At 37.7% G+C, this 25,924-nt stretch overlaps 1 protein-coding gene across 2 annotated transcripts; it reads right to left on the bottom strand.

Moving 5' to 3' along the window:
- Window positions 1-1,263: 1,263 nt before the first annotated feature.
- clgn (calmegin) lies at window positions 1,264-24,148 on the bottom strand. 2 transcript variants are annotated; one of them, XM_008111875.3, is made up of 15 exons: window positions 23,943-24,148; window positions 22,088-22,243; window positions 19,530-19,603; window positions 16,962-17,020; window positions 16,110-16,251; window positions 15,178-15,259; window positions 13,770-13,962; window positions 11,664-11,853; window positions 11,125-11,238; window positions 9,068-9,224; window positions 5,688-5,903; window positions 3,803-3,922; window positions 3,449-3,575; window positions 2,896-2,987; window positions 1,264-2,101 (listed from the first exon to the last, which is right to left on the bottom strand). In XM_008111875.3, the coding sequence occupies exons 2-15, from the start codon at window positions 22,232-22,234 to the stop codon at window positions 2,021-2,023; spliced, it is 1,794 nt and encodes a 597-aa protein (XP_008110082.2). In that variant the 5' UTR covers window positions 22,235-22,243; window positions 23,943-24,148; the 3' UTR covers window positions 1,264-2,020. The 2 variants fall into 2 exon arrangements, with proteins under 2 accessions (XP_008110082.2, XP_003221719.2); XM_003221671.4 differs by having other exon boundaries at window positions 2,896-2,990; window positions 23,943-24,144.
- Window positions 24,149-25,924: the final 1,776 nt, after the last annotated feature.

The following is a 25,924-nucleotide window of genomic DNA, read 5'->3' on the forward strand; positions in this document are numbered from 1 at the left end:
AATCTATTACAGGGACAGAAAGTGAGGTGAAATCTTCTGAACAAGGACACAGAGAGCAAAACAAACATTTCAGGAGTGTTAACCATTCCCTATGCTATCCAAAACTTTTATCTACCTGTTCTGACTTACATACAAATTTAACTTAAGAACAAACCTACAGAATCTATCTTGTTCATAAATTGGGGGCTGCCTGTACTATAATCACAAACAGCCACTTTAAACCATTTATGATCTTACCCCTAAAATATGTATTCTGTACTCATGTGAGACATACAGGCTGGTTATGATCACAAAATGATTCAGCCATTACTGCTGCCCTTTAAAATAAAACTTAAGAGTGGGAATATATATTCTAAATTGTGATGGGAATGCAAATTCCAGAAGAACCATTCACCAGTGCTGAGTTTACTGCTGAGAGTTGCAGTCCATCAGCATCTGCGGGGCCACATGATTCTCATGTCTAATAGGCATAGTCATGCAGAAGAAACTCTTATTTGACACAGTAATACCACTAGGAGCTTCATGGATTCACCCCTCTCCTTTGGAGCAATGCATTCCATGTTTCAGATGCTCCTTTTTATGTTGCAAGTGACTAACCTAACTACATTTTTGGAAAACCTCAACACAGAACAGTGTGCCAAATTATGGTTACCTGAATCAGGCTTTTGAGTCCAACAACCAGACTAGTTTGTTAAACAGCTACAAACTAAAATCAGAAACCATGTCTTCTGTTTGCTTCAAAACTCTGATTTGTTTCAACATGGCATGTTATATACAAATTGCAAACTATGCATGACCCAGGATAATTTCCCCAACTGCCAACCCTGAGTGGGAACTGAGAAAAGGAGCAGAGGAGAAACAGAACACAAATGGGAAAAGCAAACTGGCTTGACTGGTCATCTGTAAGCAATTTACTGTTAATTTAAAAAAACGTAGCGCAGGAATATAGTTCCTGTAACACAATTTCGGGAAGTTCAAATGCTATTCTGAAATTTGGAAAATACTACAAGACGCAATGAAGTTTGAGAAATGCATGACCATATTTACGAAGATTAAATGTTCATAGCAGTTCTCTTCAACTTGATGCCCATTACACATTTTGGACAAAACTTCCCATGACCACAGTATAATAATGCCTTGGGCTGATTAGAATTGTCTTCCAACATAGTTGAAGGACACAAGAGTAGGAAAAGCTGTTTTACCACATGATTATTTATTTATCTGGTAAACCTTTTCAATAAGTTTTAACTTGAGCAGTACAGATTATATTAAATATTTTTATTTAGGAGGCAAGTTTATTTGTAAATGGATTACACCATTTTGAATTAAAACACAAATCTATAAAAATGTGAAAAAGTCTCCCAGACACCATTTTACTTGAAAATCATGAACACTGTTAAATTTAAAGGTAAAACACATGCTGTTCTATCAATGACAATGTATCTGACCATAAAACGAACAGCAGCAACTGTAACAAATGCCAAACTAACATGACAAAAGAACTGTAAGTAGACTTTACAGTAAAAATGTTAATATAATAAATAAACACAATTATTGCAGCCAGCTCAGCACAGACTTCGTTGTCAACCACTTTTCTCAAAGTATCTTTCAGTGGATATTGAAATGGTATAGTCCTTTATTTCAAAACTGTAAAAGCAATATTTGTGCTATAGCTAGAAAAAAATGTATCAATTCACATGAACTTTTTTAAAGGTAAAATTTTGAAGACAAAATTATTTCCAAACAATATTATCTAAATAGCTTCAAATAATACTTACAATAAATAATTTATCTCACCATTTTCTTTTCTTTTTTAAAGTAAAGGATTGGGCAAGTTCACAAGTAGAGTGTTTTTTCTAAGTAAAGGAAAAATCTTACAAGATTGGGAATGGCTCGCAATTGGAAACAGAAGTCTAAGTGGAGTTCCATCTTTTAATTTAACCTGCCTGCTGGTAGATAATATAGCATGCCTATGTCTGTGTTCTGTAACCAGGAACCATCAATATAAGCTGGAAATAAACTAGTCCTTTCGTACTCTTCTTTTCCGTACTGATTTTGATGGCCCATCACCAGATCCTGTGCTTTCATCTGCGTCTTTCATCTGTATGGGAGAAAATACAGAATCAAAACAATTTTCAAGTTGTTCATGCTTCATACTCTATCTCAAGCATATCTAAATGTTAAGTTTAATTCTTAAGATACTTCTCTTTTGCGAGGGAGGAATTCTTGAATGCGACGATGGAAACAGAGAGGCAAAGTAAACAAAAGTTTGGGATACCTTCCCAACTGAATAGTGTTATCTACATAAAAATAGTCCTACATTATCTACTGAGGAGGTCTACTATGTCTGCCATGGAATATTTGCCCATTACAAACAATTCTGGAACACGTTATAAAGAAATACAGTTTTTGTTAATTTATCTATGAATTTTAAAATTCACTCTCCTCATATGACTCAGCCTACATTTTGTTGAAGTGGTCCATTTCAGGGGAACTCCTCTATTGCGGATGTTCTTAGTGAAGAACCTCTGGTAGGGATTGCTAGGGTTCTTTAGCAGCAGAAGATGAGCTTTAACACATTTTCTGATTTAAATAGATTATCCAAGTACAACAGATGGCATTATAAACTGACAGCCTCCAAACAATAGCAAGGTAAATTGCTTACAAAATTACCAGGTTATATAGTTCCAGAAGAAAGCAATTTAGAGTGGTTTGAGTAGAAAGGAAAATATCCAGATTTTAGCATGTTCTAATGGTGTAACACAATTCTGTCTTCCACAGAATTTTATTTTATTAGAAAGAGTGTTACTTACCTTACTGTTTGACAGGGCTGCAACATGTCATATTTCACAGAACATATTCGTAAATAAAACAAATGACACAATGAAACTTCACCTCGTCTTCTTCTGAGACAGATTTGTTGCCTTCTTCTTCATGACTTCCTTCAGCAGTTTCATTCTCATCTTCAAAATCTTCATCTTCAACACCTTCTGATTTTAAGAGACAGCAGCAATTAATTGGTCTGGTTGTGAAAGAGCCAAACAAGGGCATAACCCATCTGACTAGATGGCTAAATCATTACCTATGAGAAAAAAGTTCAATAGCCAAAGACAGTGAGACCAAATATTCTAAAAATACAGACCTGACTAGTAAGAATTTTATTTAAAAAATTAACCCATAAGCTTACACCATGTCTGCAAGTATGAAGAAGCAACATATAAATGTTAAATATTGAACACAAAAATCCAACTGCTAGTGCCATCCAGAGTAGTAGGTCCAATGACTCAAGTGCTGAAGAGTAAGTAAATAACACTAATTCACACTAATTAGCAATAAAAATGTATTTAATGTTAGTTTTGCAACACGAACTGTGCTATTGTTGCTAGGAAACAGTACTATTTAGTAACACTACACAGCTTTGAGGAGTATAGCCAGAATGTTTTACTACCTTCATTAGAGTTTTCGTTTGTTTTCTTTAAATCTTCATCATTTTCATGCACTTCTTGTTCGAGTTGTCCTTTCGTAAGCGGTTTGGTTAAATCAGTTTTTTTGTAGTCCACATCTTCATCTATTTTCTATAACAAAGACAATTTTACAAGAAACTAATGTCATCAACTATTAAAACGTAAGTATTTTCAGAAGATGCAGGATAGTGAGGCATGCTTGACAAATTGTATGGCTGGCCCCTTACCACTCCACTGGCTTTTTAGAAGGCTAAAAATCTCACTGAAAGACTGAAAACACCCACCTTTCTTGGTCTACATAAAAGGAAATGGGGATGTCAGGTGAGCTCTCCGTGTACCTTAGACGGCCAGCAGAAGAGTATGCCCAATCCTACTGGAAGTGCTAGTGTCAGGATGTAAACAATCCAAAGCCATGGGCTTTCCTCTGCAGCAGTCAACAACTGGCTAAACATTCCAGGCTGGGTGGATGAGAATGCAAAAGCAAACACATATATTTACATTTTATCATTGCAATAAAATATTGTTTATTGTGCTGTTATTTAGGGAACATTTGCCTCAAGGCATTCATTAAATATTCTAGTTTTTAGAAAAGTGACAAAGAGAGGCATCTGAACAGCCACAATCCACCATCTATATTATTCCACCTTGTATCTCATGAAATCAGTGGTTCTGAACCTGTGGGCTGCAGCCCAGAACGAAAATCTAGTCCACAAACTCCTTCCTCTTTATTTATTTAAATTATTTACGTAATTAATTTTATTACCACTTCTTTCTCCAGAGCTGACCATTGCACTGGATAGACCACATCAGCTCTAAATTATTAAATATGGCTTTCTGTGGGTGAGCAGATGACAAATACTGGATGGCATATGATCTGTATCAGAAACTAGAGCTGATGTGGTCTATCCAATGCAATTTTCTGAATCAGCACCCTAAAGAACCAAACCAAATCCAAAGTTGATCAAAAACTGATTCATAACTCTTTTGGTACTAATGTTGGAGAGTGGTCCCTGTCAAGTGGTCCCTGGTTAAAAAAAAGGTTGGGAACTACTGCATTAAATCAACAAAAGATTACTTGATTAGATTCCTAGGGCATATAGGCAGAAATCCAGAACTGTCCACGTGGTTAGCTGGGATAGTGACAACTTTGGCTGAATCTACACTAGGGCCTTATCCAAGGTGCAAAACATGGAATTAGCCTCGGGGAAGTCTGTACAGCTAGGCACTGGTCGCAGCGACCATCATCCCTCCGTTCTGCTCTCCCCCCTTGAAATGCCTCTGCATCCTGTCACTCCAGTCAACAAATGATGGCCAACAGCCATTTCATGGACTGTAGGTGTCTCTACGACTAGAATAGTAGCAGGACAGTAAGTAACATCTTGTGTCCCTGGACTGCCTAAGCCAGAGGAATGTGGGATGCCCAAGTAAAACAGTTGCAGCTGGTTCCATGTCAGAATCACCCCCAAATGTTTATATGAGCCTGGAATCTGGCTTTGTTTTGAACTTTCAGGGAAACTCCAGAAAAACCTGTAACTTTTCTTACCATAGCTGAAGGCCGTGTTAAATACCATATTATAACAGTGAAAAGTGGTCACTGTGTAATAGTCGAACGCCATTTTATCACTCAAAAAAGAGGGGAGTGCGCTAATTACGTGGTGAAATTCGGTAGCCTCTTAACTTGAAACAGCTTTATGTGTGTATCATGCAGACTCTAGGGAGTTGTTTCCACCCCCTTTTTTCAGGATTAAACATTATCATCACATTATTCGAACATCTTAATACATTTTGAGTTCATGTTTGCACAATACTGTTGCATTCTGAACAAAACATCTTAATTAAAATTTGTCACCAAATGAAGACAGGACCTTTTATATTAAGACATGATACAACTAACACTTATAAGAGAAAACAGGATGTAGTCTGGAATATGCGACAATTCCTCACTCTGTCATAAAAAACTGAATGAAAACTCAGTGTTTAAAACACACAAAGGAAACAAAGCAGGGTGAAACAATTGGTTTCTCAACAATTCTATTCTACTTTTTATAAATTATTTCAGGCTCCATTTGTCACAGTGGGATAGTATCTCTCCATTAGGTTTTCATTCAATTTATATAACACATTCAGAACAATTAAATGACAAACCAAGACACCAAAAATAAAAATCGCTGATTACAACAATTACTTATGTTTGAGAAAGAACAAGATATATTCATTTCTTACTTCATTGGCACTTGCAACTAATTTTTTAAAACCCCAGCTTTCTGCTGCCCATCGATCAGCCACTTCCTTTTCTGAACAGATGATGAAGTTATCAAAGTAGATATCTGATGTCATAGACCAAAGCTCCAAACCAAGAGCACTGACAGGAGTCATTTTGAAAGGATGAGAATCTTCAAAATAGTCAGGATTAGGGATTTTTTGAGGACTCCACACCCCCTGCATGATGGAAAAAACAGAACAATCATGGTAAAGATGGGTATTTAACTATGGGCTCAAATGAAACTGAATCCAGACAAGACAGAGGTCCTCCTGGTCAGTCCGGAAGGCCGAACAGGGTATAGGGTTACAGCCTATGCTGGATTAGATCACACTCCCCCTGAAGACTGGGGGTGATTCTACACTCATCTTTGAACCTGGAACCCCAGGTCTCAGTGGTGGCTAGGGGAGCCTTCGCATAGCTAAAACTTGTGTGCCAACTGCGCCCATACCTTGAGAAGCCGGACTTGGCCACGGTGGTCCATGCTCTTGTTACATCCCAATTAGACTACTGTAACGACCTCTACATGGGGCTGTCTTTGAAGACTGTTCGGAAGCTTCAATTAGTCCAACGGGAGGCAGCCAGGTTGTTAACCGGAGCGGCGTACAGGGAGTGCACTACTCCTCTGTTACGTCAGCTCCACTGGCTGCTGATTAGCTACCGAGCACGATTCAAAGTGCTGGCTTTAGCCTATAAAGCTCTAAACGCTTCCGGCCCAGCTTACTTGTCCGAACATGTCTCCTGCTATGACCTACCACGTAATTTAAGATCTTCAGGGGAGGCCCTGCTCTCAGTCCTGCCAGCCTCACAGGTACGGCTGGTGGGGACGAGAGACAGGGCCTTCTCAGTGGTGGCTCCTCGGCTGTGGAACTCCCTCCCTAGTGACATCTGGCAGGCTCCATCCCTTTTGAGTTTTAGAAAGAAAGTGAAGACCTGGCTATGTGAGCAAGTGTTCAAAGAGTAAGTTTTGTTGGCTTCGACTCGGTCTGGACTAAGGTTTATGTACAAGGTTTTGTAGATGAATGGCTCAAGTATTTTGCATTATTTTAAATATGTATTTAAGTGCTTATGTTTTATTCTTTTGTATTGTTGTGTATTGGCATTGAATTCTGCCAGTTTTGTAAGCTGCCCTGAGTCCCTTCGGGTGAGAAGGGCGGGATAGAAATGATGGAAATAAATAAATAAAATAATAAATAAATGTATGGAGAGGATGCAATATGTATTGCTGTACGTCTCTGGTGGTTTCTCTAAAATATCCAAACAAGATTTCTATTGGAATTTTTTTTCATAAATACCTGAAACAGTGCAACTTTTTATTCCCAACCCTGAATGGATTTCTTTTTAATTCTAAGATGTATAGTAAAAGAAAATTTATTTTCTTCCTTTACTTCTCAGTGAAACAGCACTTTTACACAATACCAGTTGTAAGTCTAAAAAAAATGTTTAAAGGAGAAAAATTTCCTTCCCAATCCTCGGGTTATTTTTGTTTTGAGAAAAAAATGTTAGCGCTTAAGCGCATATCCAGTCACTTCAAATGACCTTTAAAAAGAATTGAATGACTGGATGTGAAGTTGACAATTGGCAAACCCCAAGCCGTTATACTATACACTTATTTAGACCAATATGAAATAGCCCTGACATATTTCATCATAAGTTTAGAAAAATTCAGTCAGTTAACTTGAAAAAGAGAGAACAAAACAATGGTGGCATTCAAAGAACACCAGTCTCCCTATCCCATTATTGTAGATGCTACTCTAATTATCATAATAGCTAAAATAAGATGCCATCCAATTAAACTAGATTATTAGGGTTGAGAAAAGCATTGGTCTACATTTAAACATAGTGAGCAAAAATATGAAGAACAGGATGAAGCATTTTATCATTGCACAAACTCACACACCTATCAACAGAAAAAAAGTCACCAGCTATTCAATTTAACCACTTAAGAAGTGTTTTTTAAAGGTCATATTTATACTAAAACCTCTGGATCCAGCATGAAGAAATACATATTTAGTTGGATATGCTTGCATGCACAGAGTCTCTGTTTAATCTAGAAGCCAGGATGATCATCCATGATCCTTAAAAAACTGTTACACCTTATTGATGGATTATTTTATGGTTAGAAGACTAGATTAAGCATTATTTGCTGATCAATTATATTTTAGCTTTTAATCAATGGGTTCCACTAAACAATTTAAGTATTCCACCTATAGAATGTGGGCTATGCAGCACAAAGACAGGTGAGTGTCCTCAAATTTCCACCTAACCATGAAATATTGAGACTAGGGTTCCTGAAGTCTTGCATGGTGTGCTATCAGCCTGGATCGTTTAAATTGTTTTGCTTTGTAGTACTGTACACAAGAAATGTCACACTTAAGATCCTCTGGAATTCTGACTACCATACAATACTTAATGGAACAAGACCTAAACGAGCCTTTTGATTCTCTAGCCGTTGTCCACCAGCTAGTAGTAAAATAAAAAGAAACAGAATATTTGCGTAAATGGCTGTCTGCACTAAAGACTTCTAGTTAAAAATTGGGATGGATCTAACTTAATTGTACAGTTCCATACATGTTTACACATGTGCCATTAAGGCTTATTCCCACATTAAGTGAATAAAGATAACAAAAACATATACAGAGCATCAGGATTCTACTAAAATTAATGTGACAACTTACATTTTTATCTCATGTTTCCACCAAAAACAAAAATCCCAAAACCAACAGCTACCATTTAAAAGTAGAAAATTAAAAACAAAAATAAAACCATTATATTAATCACAGTCATCTTTCTGGTAATAAAATCTGCCAATTTTCTTGGAAAACATAAATTTTAGGCTGGATTCCCCCCACAGTAATAATAAAAAAATTATATCCAGCAGAGATTCTCCTGCCTCCTGAAGAGCTAATTACACAGATACATGCTGAAAGGAGCACATATAGAGTTGATTCATCCCCATTATATTTTAATTCTATACACTAATAACAATCTCGGCATTTACAACATTAGTCCTATTTAACCAAAATGGCATCACCAAATGTTTCCTTCCCAACAGGTACAGGCTTATGGGAACCTCACAGTACTTTAGAAAATACCAATGGAAAAATAAAACTTGAAAGAGACTACATCTGCTTAGAACAGGATGGCTGGCAATGAGAACTTTGAACAGAAGCGAACGCTAACACTTTGCTACAGTCCCTGAAGTTTAATTTTAGGTAGGATTCCCTACACCCAAACCAAAATACTTTACCTCTCATTGCACTACCAGACACACTGAAGAAAGAAAAAGGTTCCATTACAACATAGCAACAATTAAATACAATATATCACCTCTTGCAACTACCTGATAATTAGGGTTTTCTATCATAGGTGGTTTCCATTTTCCTTTATATTTTGGATTGGTCATCATGGGCCGTACCCATGTTCCACAGCCTGGCGCAGTCTCACATTCTGGATTAGGTATTTGTGGAGCTTCCCACTCACCATCCATATCCTCATCCCTAGAAAATGGGGGGAAAATTCAAACACTTCCTTTTTTGTAATCTAATAGATCATAGGTATTAAATTAAATTATGTATATAACACCATCCCCATCAAATTGCTTGACCCAGCTAAAAACAACCATCTCTTGATTTCAAACTAAACATGAAATCTTCTTGAAAGATTTGGCTTTAAAGAATCTAATAGTTTCCTTCTTACAAATTCTCACTGATGTGAAATGCAGTTACAAATATGAAGTTGACATTTCTATCATTTTCTTGTATATCACATCTTGCATCATTCTAGATCAGGCATGGGCAAAGTTTGGCCCTCCGGGTGTTTTGAACTTTAACCCCCCACAATTCCTAAGAGCCTACTGGCTGTTAGGAATTATGGGAGTTGAAGTCCAAAACACCTGGAGGGCCAAACTTTGCCCATGCCTGATCTAGATAATGAAATTGACAACAGAATTCCCAAGATCATAATAATATGCACTTCTATTCACCATGATGTTGAACAGCACTATAGTATCTAAAATATAATGAAACTTGGGGGGGGGGGGGGGGGAGAGGGGACAGATTTAGCAAAAAGTCTAACACACATGTGGGAGACTACTGTCTATTGCAGTGATGGCCAACCTATGACATGCGTGTCAGCACTGACACGCCTAGCCATTTTTGTTGACACGCTGCTGCATGCAGATTGATTGGATGACTATGTCTTTTGTGGCCAAATTTGGTGTGATTTGGTCCAGTGGTTTTGCACATTACATTTATATATATATACCAAATTTGACCACAAAAGACATAGTCATCCAATATATATTCTATTATTATTCTATTATTATTGTAGTATATTATCATATTATTACTATATTATTATTATATTATTCATTATTCATGACTACATTGAAACTAGAATAGAGAGAAATCAGCATGGAAACTGCAAGAGGTACCATAGATTGTTGTACATGGAAATAATGGTAGTAAATAGTTTTTGATTTATTGAATACAGTTATATATTACAATTATATATTTTTGTTATTTAAACTATACATATTGCGAAATTATGGTTTTTTTTCTTGAAGTGACACACCACCCAAGTCATGCTAGGTTTTTTGGTGAATTTTGACACACCAAGCGCAAAAGGTTGCCCATCATTGGTCTATTGATTAATTTTCACATTGAAAATTTCTGCATTTGTTTTTTAAAAATTCGACCCCATGAAGGTAAACAGATAATTTGCAAAACTATATGTGTGTTATCTATATAAATAAAAGTCTATATAGATATATGTATGTTTGTATGTATGTATTTTTCAAAATGGCTCCCATATCCAGAGCCTTGTGACTCCCACTAACAAAGAATCTGGGACCAAACTAAGCACACAGATCCCCCATGACCAACTTTAAAGACTGGCGGGATTTGGGGGAATTGACCTTGGACGATGGGAGTTGCAGTCCATCCAAATCCACAGTGCACTGTTAACTCCACCCATTATGGATCTGGATGAAACTTGTCACACACATGCAACATGATCAACTCTTGGGGTTTGGGGGGGGGGGGCAGGGACAGGGACTCTCAGAGACAGACAAACACAGGATGTTGGGAATTGTAGTTTACCACATCCAGAGAACATTGTGAACTCCACGAATAATGGATCTGGATCAAACCAGGATCAACTTAAAACTACTGGTGGGATTTGGACACAAGATGTTGGAAATTGTAGTTCACCCACATCCAGAAATTTGTGTGAATCTCAAGATCCAAAACCGAACAATGACTACTTCTAGTGTTTATGTTTACAAAATACCTAATGTGGGTACCAAAGCTAGTAAATGTTATAAAACAAACTAAAAGACAGAACAAAGCATACATTAAAATGCTTACAAGCATTGCTATCATAAATAAGCATTCTTACCAATCTTCTGGTTTTATTGCATTAGGATCCGGGATGTACTCTGGTTCATCATCAAGCCAACCTTCAGGTTTAATAGCACCATCATCTTCTATTTTGGGTGGCTCATCTTCATCCCTTTACGTTATAGATCAGTTTTAACAGAAGATGGACAATACAGTAGTACTAGTAAGACACCCAAAGCGTAACTGAAATCATTTCAAACACCAAATCAAGAGTATATCTTTTTAGAGCCACAAAGTCCTTTACACACAAAATCTCCAAGACACAATTATAACTAAACTGATATACAGGTACTATTTTTAAAAAATCACTAAAAATTCTAGAAGTTCTCATTCCACTATATAAATTACTGTGGTCAGAAGGATGACACTGTGACAATGTCCCACCTGCACATCTTTATAGCTCAAAAACATTTTTCAAAAGTAATTTCTACCCCCATAAAATCAAAATGCAAACCAAAGAAAATTTGTTTACTATTTAGGAATGAGGTAGATAGAAGAAAGATGGAAGGGATATAGACCATCTCTGGTTCTCTTTACCAGTCATCTGGCTTGACAGCATCAGGATCAGGAATTTTAACTCGCTCATCCCAGTCTTCTGGCTTTCTATCCGTGGGATCCTCTATTTCTTTGGGAGGATTCACAGGGGGAACCATATCTTCCAGGAGATTTCCTTTGCTGACAACTGTTTGATCAATTAATATTTCAAATGTGTCATCAGGATTTAGCACTAGAACACAATAAATAAAATTGAAAGTTACACAGATGTTAAGGCAAACTAGTTCTTTGCTTATAGAATTTATATCAGGGGTCCACAAACTAAGGCCTGGGGGGCGGATGCAGCCCTCCAAGGTCATTTACCTGGCCCCTGCTCTCAGTTTTAGACTTAGGCTCGCCCAAAATCTGAAATGACTTGAAGGCACACAACAACAACAACAACAACAACAACAATCCTACTTAACTTGGCTATATCATTGGCCAGAAGCAGGCCCACATTTCCCATTGAAATCCTGATAGGTTTACTGTATGTTGGAGCCTCCAGTGGCTCAGTGTGTTAAAGCACTGAGCTGCTGAACTTGCGGACCGAAAGGTTGAAGGTTCGAATCTGGGGAGTGGAGTGAGCTCCCGCTGTTAGCCCCAGCTTCTGCCAACCTAGCAGTCTGAAAACATGCAAATGCGAGTACATCAATAGGTACCGCTCCGGCGGGAAGGTAATGGCACTCCATGCAGTCATGCCTATGGCCACATGACCTTGGAGGTGTCTACGGACAACGTCGGCTCTTGGGCTTAGAAATGGAGATGAGCACCAACCCCCAGAGTTGGTCACGACCGGACTTAACGTCAGGGGAAACCTTTACCTTTTACCTTACTGTATGTTGGTTAAAATTGTTTTTATTTTTACATATTGTATTCTTTCATTTACTGATATTGTGCTATGATAATAATAGAACATATTGTGTATACATATAATATTGATATGAATATTATAATGTAATACAATATAATACTAATAATAATGCAACATAATAAAATTAAGTATACATTATATATTAAATGTAATATTACTAATAATATTACAGTATAGTGGTATACTGGTAGTACAATATAGTAATATATATAATGCTAATATTGTGCTATGCCATTAATATAATATATTGTATGTACATACAACCTGTAAGCCACTCTTGAGTCCCCTTCGGGGCGAGAGAGGGCAGGGTATAAATGTAGTAAATAAATAAATAACTAAATAAATGTTTTGGGAGGGGGTTTTTTGCACTACAAATAAGACATGTGCAGTGTGCATAGGAATTCGTTCAGTTTTTTTTTTTCAAATGATAATTTGGCCCCTCAGCAGTCTCAGGGACCATGAATTGGCCCTCTACTTTAAAAGTTTGAGGACCCCTGATTTATATCATTGCAGTAAGAGCTGTTTAAATGTATAGTTGAAGTCCATTTTGGATGCAGTTATGTCATATTACTGAACTCAAACTTAACATCATTTTCAACCATTCAATTTAATAGAGATTAAAACACAAACATGTATTTGGAAAGAAACAGACCTTTTGACATGAAAGGAACATTATAATACTATTTTTTAGGATTGCAGTTTTAATGTGAGAGGATTGTGTATGCAGATATACATATATCAATGATATTAGTAGATTTTTTTTGTCACACTAGTCTGTAGACAATAGCAGGATATATAAAATGAAAAAATTTGGTAACTGATATCTGGTCAATAACTATTATTAATGGTTATCAGGCTTTGAGTTTTTTTTCCCTCTGAGCAAACGCTCGACGGCAATGTAATATTTTCTAGACTGCTCACTCATCAAAAGCACCTCATACAACACACACGAAACATAATCTTTTGCATGTTTACTCGGAAATTGGATTCCATCAGGCTTAATGGGCCTTTCTTGGGGTTTGATGCCACTTTAATTGCTGTGGCTTAATGCTATGGAATCCTGGGATTTTTAGTTTTGTGAGGCATCAGCACTCTAGCAGCAAAAGCTAAAGACATTGTAAAACTACAGCTTGCATGATTTAAATAGCATTGTGCAATGTCAGTTAATAGTGTCCTAATTGTATATCAATAATGGATATTGTATATATATTTTTGTAAACATAAGCACGTAAATGTACCAAGAGTATACAGATGGGTCTTCTTGTCTGAGTAGATTTTTTTTAGGTCTACATCAGGTCGTTTGGCATGTTTTTCTTCATAGTCTCCAGTTTTAGGATGTTTATGTCTAAAGATAAAATGTAACTTGTAATCTTCTCCACATTTATCTGGTCCAAACATAATTGTGTACGATGTTTTGTCATAGAAGTACTCCTGCAGAATGAAAAGGAACATAGTCTTTGGTTTATACAACTAAAAGCATTTTATATGACACTATTCTGACACTTTGTGACAAAATATGACAGAGTTAAGACTCTGAGTATTTTTAACCTATATCTCAGTTCCTTCTTGAAATGATGGATAAATGCTATGAAGGTCAAAGAATGGAGTAACTATTTTAAGATTTAAAAATTGCTGCTTAAAATATTGCTGCTGCTATTGTTTGTGTGCCTTCAAGTTCTACTAATTGTTGTTACTATTACTAATTTAAGCCATATCCCATATTTTCTTCAAAATTGGGATTCAAGGAAGATAGCTATACTAAGTCAGATTAAATTTTAACTGTAAGTAGTGCAGCATGTAAATGAAGCTGAAAGTCTGGGGGAATGAAAAAAAGAGCTTGGGCCCTCCTTGTAGCTACACTTTTCTCAGCCACGCTTTACAAAGCTATTGTGAGGATAACATTGAGTACAAACAACTATGCATGCTGTTTTGAGCTCCCTTGGAAGAAAAGTGGACCAGGATGATGAGAGTTGTAGTCCACTCACATCTGAAGAGCCATGTGTATTTCTAATGAAATCATTCATGCTTTATTTATTTCCTTTGTTCTCTGAATGACAGAAAATACAGATAAGCTGTAAATACCTGTACTGCATATTCTGAATGTATTATGCAAGCTGCCCTTTGCATCCACAAATCCTGCATTCACAGATTCAACCATCCAAAGCATGAAAATATCCTCCCAACCCCCCATTTCCAAAACACAAACTTTTTTTTCCATTTTATGAAAGGGACATTTTACTATGCCAATGTATATAATGGGATTTGAGCATCCTCAGATTTTGGTATCATTTGCGCGTGGGGGGGGGGGGTGTATTCTGGAACCAAACCCTAGTGAATACCAGGCAGTCACTGTATGCTGTGTAATTTGCTAGTGAAATAGGTATATAACGTACAAAAGTCGAATTATACCTTGTGCATTTATGAATTCCTTGTTCCTCATTAGATGAGCATTTGCTTCCACTGGAATTAGGCCCACATAGTATTACGTATTCTCTAAACGGGAATTACATACAGACTTCAAAAATCTCCTTTAAAATTGTAGGGCACATATAGCCAGTAACAACTTGCATAAGTACCCAAAGATTTCGGTGGTTTCTTTCCTAACATTAAAACACATTTCGTCACTCTCTCTTACAGAATACATACCAGATTCAAATCATCACTTTTGGAAAGAAGCTTAATATATGCACCACCACAATCAATGCCATCTTGAAAATTCACTTCATACCTGCACAACAGAAACACAAAAACACTCATACAGAGATAAATGGTAATTAAATGTTCACATAGCAAATAGTTTTTGGTTACTTGTACTTTGTGTACAACAGGGTATTAAATGCAATAGGATTATCTCCATTCTGCCCCACTCCCATAACTGACCTAGGCTGCATCTACACCAGCCACATTATACCAGTGTAAATTTGGTCTGGATAAACCCTGGATCCGTCTCAAACTCGCTCCATCTCCTGTGTTGCTGCCGCCGCTCCCCATTGATCATGGGGTCCACTGTGAGTACTAAGCTATCGGCTTCCATTTCTGATCTCATAACAGGACACCTTTACGATCAACAAAGAGGAGGGAGGATCTATCTACCCCCTTCTTTTTTGCTAATTGCACAGGCACCCTTTTATGACATGACCATAATAGCCAGATGTTCAGATGGAGCCCTGTGTCCAGCAGGAAGTGGCAACAACAATAACATGGAGAACAAGCCATTTCCTTCTCTTGCATTGATAGGCACAGGGAAAAGGTCACAGCACCATTGTCCATCTGGATAGGGGATTGATCCGAAACAGAGTATTCCCTGACTTTGCTTAAAGCATAGCAAACGTAGATTAAATGCAAATAACTAATTGGATACTAATTGGAAGTTGTTGTTCATCATGGAGACAGACCTCAGTGGATTTGCAGGGAGACTGGGCTTTCTAGCCAGTGTAGATAAGCCTCTAGAGAATCATTTTAAGCTGTTTCAAAGCATTAAAAACTACACATAATAATCTAGTGTATATATAGGCAATACAAAATCCCAACACAAATGTTTGTTTAGAAAACCCTTTCAAGTGTAAAGATATACTTACTGAATAATCAGTGGGTTATTATCAAAAACAAATGGTTGTGTTAACATAGCTGATATTGCATGATGCTTTGCTACTGATTTCAAAACCAATCCCCTGTCACCAGGGACCATGTTTTCTTTTAATGGTTCTATTTCCCATCTTCCTAAAAGATAATATAGCAAGACAAATGTAAGCAAAGAACACAGTTATGATTTAGTAAAATCATTCTATAAACTCTGTAGAATTCATTATTCGATACATTTACTTCTTTAGAGGCTCTATTTTGAGCTAAAAACTTTACATGGGTACAACATATATTGGGAAAACAAGTCAGTGAGTAAACATACTTTGTGCACAAAATATCACAAGCTGAATGCCCAGAATATCCACAGGCAGACCAGACAACTGCCAATCTACAACAAATAGGTTTGGCTTGGTATATGACAGTTTTCAATATTCCTCCACATGTCACAGCTTATAGGGAAGGAATTTTAAGTCTGTTGTTGAGAAATGCAGGCTTCAAAGTAACTCCAGATACCTTAATCACAACTCTTTTACAGTACAACCACACATCTAAAGCACAAAAATGAAGATACAGTTTGAAACTGTGAATTGAAATATCATGAGTAGTAACTTATCTCATATTTCTTGGCATGCCTAGAATATTGCATCATTTAGCCATACTAGAAGGTGCCAAAAGATATTTTGGTGGAAGGAGTGATCAATGAGGGATTTCAAAATGTGAGGAAATTTGTAAGTGGAACTATTAAAGAAAGCATCCCCTGCCCCTAATGTAAAAGCCAATACATATTGAAAGTCCTGTAATAAAATGAAATGAACAAGTTTGTGGAAGACATTCCATTTATACCTTACCATCATATTTAGCAATATCTTCATCTGTATCCTCTTTTTTGGTTTGAGACAGAACCCACCTATTGAGGAAAAACAGTATTAATATATGAATACGTGATTTAAAAAAATATTCTTTTTAATGCTATTTTACTTGCATTTGAAAAAAAATGTATTTAACTATACTGTAAATGAAAATAAAAGATTACTCCTACGTATTTTATATCCACTCTAAGCATTCAATTTTCATTTCTTTGCACAATTAAAACTTGTGCGACAGCTGCAATCATACCTCGAGAAGTCTGACTTGGCCACGGTAGCCCATGTCTTAGTTACATCCAGACTGGATTACTGCAATGCTCTCTACGTGGGGCTGCCCCTGAAGACGGCCCGGAAACTTCAATTGGTTCAAAGATCCGCAGCCAGATTTCTAACTGGAGCTGGTTATGCCTCTATTAAAGCAGCTCCACTGGCTGCCGATAAACTGCTGGGCCCAATTCAAGGTGCAGGTTTTGACCTATAAAGCCCTATACGGCTCGGGCCCTACCTATCTCCATGATCACATCTCCTCCTATGAGCCAGTGCGGGTCTTGAGGTCATCTGGGGAGGCTCTGCTCTCGCTCCCGCCACCGTCTCAAGTGCGGCTGGTGGGGACGAGAGAACGAGTTTTCTCGGCAGTGGCCTCCCGGCTCTGGAATGCACTGCCAAAGGAGATCAGGCAATCCCCTACATTATCCACCTTCCGTAAGGAACGGAAGACCTGGTGGTTTCGGCAGGTTTTTGAGTAATTACATTGGAATACCGCCGATCTCTGGACCTGAATATACTGCACAAGACTTATCTAGCCTGAAATGATTTATTTAGTATATTGGGTTTATGGTTCCCATCCCCTTGATAAGGTTGTGTAAGTGTTATTTATTGCTATTTAATTGTATAGTTTTACCTTGTTTAAATGTGTTATTTCGCTGTAATGTAATATATGTGTTGTTTTATTATTGGAAACCGCCCTGAGTCCCATTCGGGAGATAGGGCGATATATAAATAAAGTTTTATTATTATTATTATTATTATTAAAATATACTAAATATGGATTATATGAGCCATGGCTGGATTGTATTTTCCTTTTCATAGTATGAGAAGTTGATACTCACGGTAAACGCTTGTGATGCTGAAGGAGCAATCCACTACAGATGGGTTAACCCCTTGTGCCAACCGGTTTAGGGCAGGATCCTCCAAATTCTGAAATGTTGCTTATGTTCTTAACTCCCTCTCTCCTCAGCTTTGTTGTATAGCCATGCTAACTGTTCATGAAGCTCCATAACAGTATTTTTCTTAATTATTATTCTCTGAGAGGAGGTGAACTGCTGTTTCAGCCTCACCAGAATAACCATTCATGTTGAGTATCAACTTTGCACTCTCAGGCTAAAGGAGTGATACACTATATATGGGATGTACTCAAGTTGGGCCTGAATACTGTACATTAATTACAGGATGAAGAACTGTGCTACTAGAGGCTCCTTGGCGAACCTTGCATTTGTCTAATGTCTTACAAATGTGGATGACTCTTCCATCCAGCAGCCTTACATACATCTCTATTAAAGCTGCCACTCTAAAGGGTGTTCTTGTCATCTCAGCACTTTTTGAATTATTGGTTGTAGAAGAAAGGTATATAACAGACCCTTCAGCTACACACCCAACAACGAATCCTGGCATTCTGCATTTGGAATTCCATCTATTATCATGAGCTATCAATAATTTCTTGTTACTACCATTATTTCCATGTACAACACTCTATGGTATGTACATGTACCAATCCTGCATGCTCTGGTGTTCTGTTTGGCAGGTGTTGGGCATGCTTCCAAACAAAAACTTTGCTAGGTCTTACTTTCAGGGGAGGCCTTATATTTAGCAATTCAGCAAAACTTCTACTAGGTCTTTTTTTCGGGGATGTCTTATTTTCAGGGAAACAGGGTAGAAGCGAAGAAAGCATCTGCATTCATTGGTACATGCAAGTCAGCTTCTTGCAAATCTATAGATAGCATAAAGTCACCTAATTCCAAATTGTCCACAATTGTTTACAAGGTTTCCATCCTGAAATTATTGTACTGCACAAATCTATTTAGATGCTTTAGGTCTAGGACTGGTTTGTGACATTTGTTGTGCTGGGGGGACTATGCAAAAATAGGGAATAAACTCTCCAAAACTACTATTTCTGTAGCACCTGTTCTATTGCTGCAGTCTATACTAAATGACTGATTTCTTTGAAACACACTCTTGATTCAATATATTTAATACCAGTTATGGCAGAAATATTCATTTTGGTCTTCTTTGAAACTGTATATTATGTGTTATATGATTCCACAATGAAGATATCTGCCTCCCACCAACAGAATGCATGAATCAGTACTAGGTCCTCCTATCACTATGGAGTGTTTGGCCCTTCTTCTAGACTGCTGTTGCTATTTGATTGGAATTTTGATCTATTCCATTAAGGTCTAAATGTTTTGTAACCTTTCTGTTTTTGAATTGTTTCCTCCACAAAAAGAACAAGGCTCATTCATGTACTTAACATTCTCTTTTAGATGCTCTTACCCAGACAACATGGCATCATCAAACGTTTCAGCAAAATATACTTCTCCAGTTGGCTTTGGTGTCTTGTACACAACCTACAAAATATTTACACAAATTTATTCAGAAGAAGAATTCTGACCTTCAAGTCAAATATACAAGTTGTAAAAAATAGATTAATTACTGTTGTACTTGTAGTCGTCAACCACAAAACATATTTGATTCAAGGTGGAATCTAAATAATGATAACAGGAGACTAACAAATGATTTTCTCAACAAAGAACAGGGATGGATCCAGACTTTGCCCTTCTTACACTGCCATATCAAATCCAGATTATCTGCTTTGACAGCCTGGATTTTATGGAAGTGTAGAAGGGACCTGACTCCTGGATATCTTGCAACCTCATAAGATAAAGCACATAGATTTGAAATACTTTTAAAAGTCCTGAAGTTCTATTAACAATGCTTAATTGGAGAAACTAGTTTTATTCAAGTAAAAGCTAAATGGCAAAAATATGTATTATCTTGTACACAAACTAATACTACTTCTGACAAATATTACTGTATATGTCACATTTGCCAAAGAAGAGTTTTCTGTTTTGTTTTTAAAAAGAGAACATGCTTAGACTACATTACTAATACGTTGTCACAGCACTCTATTTTATACCCTTGATGCATTTCTACCCTCACTGAGTTACACTGTTATCAGCACATGACAGTAGCAGCATCCTTTTCTCCAAGAATGTTCTCTACAAAGCATTACTTAGGACAGCACAGATATTAATACATTACGCACAACCATGCAAGATGCAATGACATTGTTATTTTATTGTGGCTATGCCTGTTGTTTAATTTTAAGATATGTCTAATCTAAATATTAAAAGCTATTATTGTTACTCTGCCATACAATTATTATATTTCTTCAATTCTAAGACACATCTTTTTCCTATATAAACATGTGAAAAATGAGGTGCATCTTCAAATCACAGGTGTATCTTATAAATTTCTGCTGAACTGAAATTAAGATCCATCTTACAATGGTGTCTTACTGCAGCAATCTTTACAACTGAAGAAATACGGTATTATACTATTAATGCTTTTAATTCCTGAAATATGCTGCATTTATTAAGTCAAGTAGCACCACACGTCTTCAGAAACAGTAACATGAATGTTCATAGGCAGTAGTAAAAGGTAAAGGTTTCCCCCTGACATTAAGTCTAGTCGTGCCTGACTCTGGGGGGTGGTGCTCATCTTCAGTTGTAAGCCAAAGAGCCAGCGTTGTCCGTAGACACAAGGTCATGTGGCCAGCATGACTGCATGGAGCACGGTTACCTTCTCACCGGAGTGGTACCTATTGATCTACGCACATTTTCATATTTTCGAACTGCTAGGTTGGCAGTATAATTCATAAATAATTCATTATAGGCAGTATAACTTAGAAAATCCAAATACGCTTTTCAAAAATAGTTCTTTTCAAAAGTGGCAGTTCTGCACTAATAATATGAGATCTGGTTTTGTTTAAAATTGCATTATATAATAGAAAAAATATAGATTGAAAGCAGCAATGATAATTTAGATTTTTACATTTAGATTACTCATAATCTTGTTTCTGAACATTACAAATACTATGGAACAATACAACACAAAGCCAAACATCAGTTTTTGATGATAACTAGGGTTCTTTCTATTGGAATAACAAATCAAACAACTAATTCATTAAATCATTATTTCACATTATATGGACGGATGTTACTAAAACTGGATAGGACTAGGCAAAGCATGAGCAGCTACACTCGAACATATAGAAAATAATGTCATCATAAAGTCGATGTAACTTTTCTCCATTTTATAAGACAATACATATTTGACTCAGTTTAATCATCAAATATTGTCCATATGGAAAAATCAATCTCAATCTAACTAAGTTTCCTATTATAGGTATTTAAAGTTCAAACACAATTCATATAAAAGAGTGTGGTACCAAAACATGATGGAAATTATCTTCTATAGACCAAAACCAAAAAAACTTTATGGTGAAACTTACAATTATCTGCATAATAATGACACTCATAAATACAAAGAAAAAAACAGACTTTGATCACTACGTTCACAGAATATACTGAAACAATAAAAAGCTTCATGTAGCTTAATAAACCCCCAAGAGCTTAAAAAGTGGTGCTATTTGATTCCTAAAAGCTATAATAAACTGAGCATTTATAGTCAGTATTTTTGTATCACTTCCTAGTCCACAAGGACTCCTAAAGAAATGAACAAATAAAAACAAATAATAATACAAATATAAAAACATTTAAAAATCACATTAAAATATTCTTTAAAAATTCCCAAAAGCCATCTAAAACAGAATCAATTTTTAAAACAGATAAAATACAAATTTCAAATATAGAATGCTATGCAGGACCATAATGTTTTGGCTGCACACCAGAGGCTTAAGAAAAAAATTGCCTAACTTCCTTAGATAAGGAGCACCACAGTTGAGGTGCTACTATAGAGAAAGGCCTACATTAAGTGATGCTAAAATTACTATTTCATATTGTAAATTTTAGCACAGGAATTAAACTTACCTCTAAGGAGGATCTACTTCTGTCAATATTAGAATCTAGTGAATTCTTGACAAATTTTTCCACTTCAATTTCCGGCTCTTCAGATTCTGCATTAACTGAGCTTAATAGTAAAACACTCAAGTACAGCCAATCCCAATGAAATTGCATTTTGACTACCTGTAAAGTAAACAGATTCTGTTTTTACTCTTTGTCAACTATCCAAAGTCCTTACAAGAAATGCATATTATTATTATTTCTAATTTACTGAAGTACAAAAGAAAATTAAAATGAAACAGAATTCTACAGAAATGCTCAATATACTGTACATTCGAATTCCCATGAAAGGGTACACCAAGAATTGCAGTAACCATAGGACTATTCCATTAATTTCCCATGAAGGACACACAGAACTGACAGGTGACACACTCAGCACTCATGGACGCAAACAGTGACAAATCCCAAAATCCACAGTGATACCTTTACGGACCAACAAAAAGCACACAGACACACAAATCACATAAGCTTTGAAAGCGTTACTGGTTTCTTTGTCTGGCAAATGTGTTAAAAGAAGAAAGAAAAATGATGGACTCATTTCTCAGAACCATTACACCCATTGTGAAGGGCCAACAAATATAGCCTTAGGGTGCAGGTTAATTCACATGGAAATCACTCTTTTTTGAGTTTGTTACACTCATTTGTATATTATTCCAATTTTCTATAGAACCAAAATGGCCTAAATTAAGGGCCAGGGTGTATGAGCAGAACTGCATACACATATACCATGGACACATTTTGTGAGGTCCCTATTCTGCTATTTTTACCATTTGCATTGAGCTTTCCCCTGTTACTTTAGGACACCAATGCCAGGGGCACTGAAAGGAGAAGACAACTACTCAGTAGTGGCCAGCATTACTTTTTTTTTTGTTTCAGGATTTTGAAAACTGAGGTGTGCAATAGACTGGCTGTTAGAAATTGTGGGAGTTGAAGTCCAAAAACACCTGGAGGGCCCAAGTTTGCCCATACGTGTTATAGATGCACCCATTGATTACAAACTGAACAGCTACAAACCTAGGCCTACCTTAAGCTGATTTAGATGTTGGCACATCAATTGCACAAAATCTATTTGATGCCTTTGGGGGAGGGAGGTTAAAGATCGGTTTTTTCTAAAACTGTTTTCCCTCTGCAATGCATCCTTTGTTGCCGATCTGACCACACCTGAAATACTATGCCCAGTTCTGGGCACCACAGTTGAAGGGAGATGTTGACAAGCTGGAAGGTGTCCAGAGGAGGGCAACTAAAATGATCAAGGGTCTGGAGAACAAGCCCTGTGAGGAGCAGCTTAAAGAGCTGGGCATGTTTAGCCTGCAAAAGAGAAGGCTGAGAGGAGATACGATGAGGGCCATGTATAAATATGTGAGGGGAAGTCACAGGGAGGAGGGAGCAAGCTTGTTTTCTGCTGCCCCGGAGACTAGGATGTGAAACAATTTTAAATAAATAAATAAATAAATAAATAAATAGACGCACCCTTGGGTTACAAACTGAGCAGGTACAAACCTAGGCATGCCTTAAGCTTGAGGCACAGCAACTGCACAAATTCTATTCGACGCATTTGAGGGGGGGGGGGATGGTTAAAGATCAAAGCATCGTTTGTCCTCCGTGAGACAGAGACAAAACAACAATGAACCGTCCCTTCGGGAGACCTGGCATCCACTCCGAAGGACAAGGTTCGAGGCATTCAAATGAATGAGGGGAAAGAGGCTCGTCAACGGAACTATGACGGACGCTTCCAGGCCCTCCTCCCCACCCTCTTCCTCACAGCCGTTCCCTTTTCTCCTTCCCCGCCCCGCGCGGAAAGGAGCTTTTGGCCTCATCTCACCTCTCTCTCTCTCCCTCCTGACAGGCCGCGACCGTTACCACCCGTCAATCACGCAGTTCCCCCCCTCCGCACGCAGTCCTCTCGCCAGAGCATCCCCGCCGCGCATGCGCCGCTGGCCCAAGCGCAGGTGCTTCGACACGCGCCGCGCCGCCGCCGCCGCCGCCAATCGCGATAGGGCGCCGAGAGGCTGAGGGAACCAATCGCAGGGAAAGGATTTCTTTAATTCCCTTCGGACCGCTATAAACCAACCCCGGATCAGTCCGCCGCTCAGTGACAAGCCAGCATGTGCCGGCTCGTCCAATCGGATCCGCCTTGGGGCGGGGCTTCATCATTAGCGCCAATAGGAACTCTGGCTAAAGAGAGCAAGTCAGGCATGGGCCAACTTGGGTCCTGCAGGTATTTTGGACTTCAACTCCTACCAGCAACAACCAACAAACTATCTACAGACCCACTAAAAAAATCCAACAAATGCTACATTTAGCAAAGGGCAAGAGGAATCCTCTCACCTCTGCGGTCAGTGGTTCCCTTGGTGTATGGTAAAAACCATGTATAGTAGATTCTGTACATTGTTCCTGGCCTTGCAGCTCTTCTGATGTCTGTGGTGGAGTTCCCATTGGCCTGTGGAGCCCAGTTTAGGTGGTGGGGTTCACTTTGGAGGAGGTGGGGTTCACATTTTTTTTTGCACTGTCTACCAGGGCTTTAATTGTGCTTTTTTTTACCTGCGTGATGGTTGGAGTCTTTAAGTAGATATCTGTGTGTGTAGATTTTCTATAAAATGTGTGGCCCAATTATTGATTTGGTTTACAGATTACCAGGAGTCTACAGTATACCATGCAGCTGTGGACAAATCTACATAGGGACCCAGGGCTGTAGCCAAAGGGTTTAAATAAAAACCGGTTTACTCATGAATTTTAACTGATTAACCAAATCCCCATGAGTGTCCACTGAAGTTTATCGATGCAGCCTGATTTCTAAATTATTTTGTGTTATGGAACTACTCTTCATGATTTGCTAAAAAAACATTTCAAACCCCCCTCCCCCCTGAATTTTTTTTTCTGGCTGTGGCCCTGTAGAGACCCCCAAACGCAATAGCATTGCCCAAAACATGAATCAAGGAACATGAAAGGCACTGCAGACTAACTCAACCAGAGAAGTCAGCCATAGCAGAGCACTTGATGAACCAACCTGGATACAGCATATTATTTGAAAACACAGAAATGCTGGACCTTTCTAACAACCACTATGTCAGACTATACAGAGAAGCCACTGAAATCCACAAGCATATCGACAATTTCAACAGCAAGGAGGAAACCAAGAAAATTAACAAAATCTAGCTACCAGTATTTCAAAAAACTAGAATCAGGACAGTAAATTAAGAGCAACACTTAAAATACAAGAGAATTCTAGATAGGAAACAATCAGAGCCAGCTAACTGCCACCAACAAATGATTTCCCTGAGCAGGATGCAGACAGGCTTTGAAACTGCAAAGCTATTCAATCCTAATCAAGGTAGCCAATTGCAACATTCACACTTGCCTCAAACAGACAAAAGTTCTTTCTCTCACCCAAGTGGGGAATTATATATTAATGTCTGCCAAATGAACCCAGAGGAATAGAATTTTCACTACTGCACCATGATGCTCCATGAAACACCCTCTCTTTTTCGAAATAGTTTACCTTTCATTCAAAGGGCTAACAGCCTCAACCCCATCCATATGGCGCTCCAGTGTAACCATGGAGCAAGTTGCTATGGAACACCACTTGCTTGTTGCTGTGCAAAGAGAAAAGTTCCCTGTGCAGTTTCTCGCAGGAGCCTTGATCTCCATATCAACATCCCTTAAGGTTAGGTTCATTCTAAGCCTTCAGTGCATCTTCCCACCCTCCCCAACTCATTAAATTAATGGCAGTTTGAGATGCTGCACTAAATTATACATTGGGTGATAGATCTTATTAACTGTTGGCAATATTTTAGTTTTGGGTTC

Source organism: Anolis carolinensis, chromosome 5 (assembly GCF_035594765.1).
Source record: "Anolis carolinensis isolate JA03-04 chromosome 5, rAnoCar3.1.pri, whole genome shotgun sequence".
Lineage (NCBI taxonomy): Eukaryota > Metazoa > Chordata > Lepidosauria > Squamata > Dactyloidae > Anolis > Anolis carolinensis.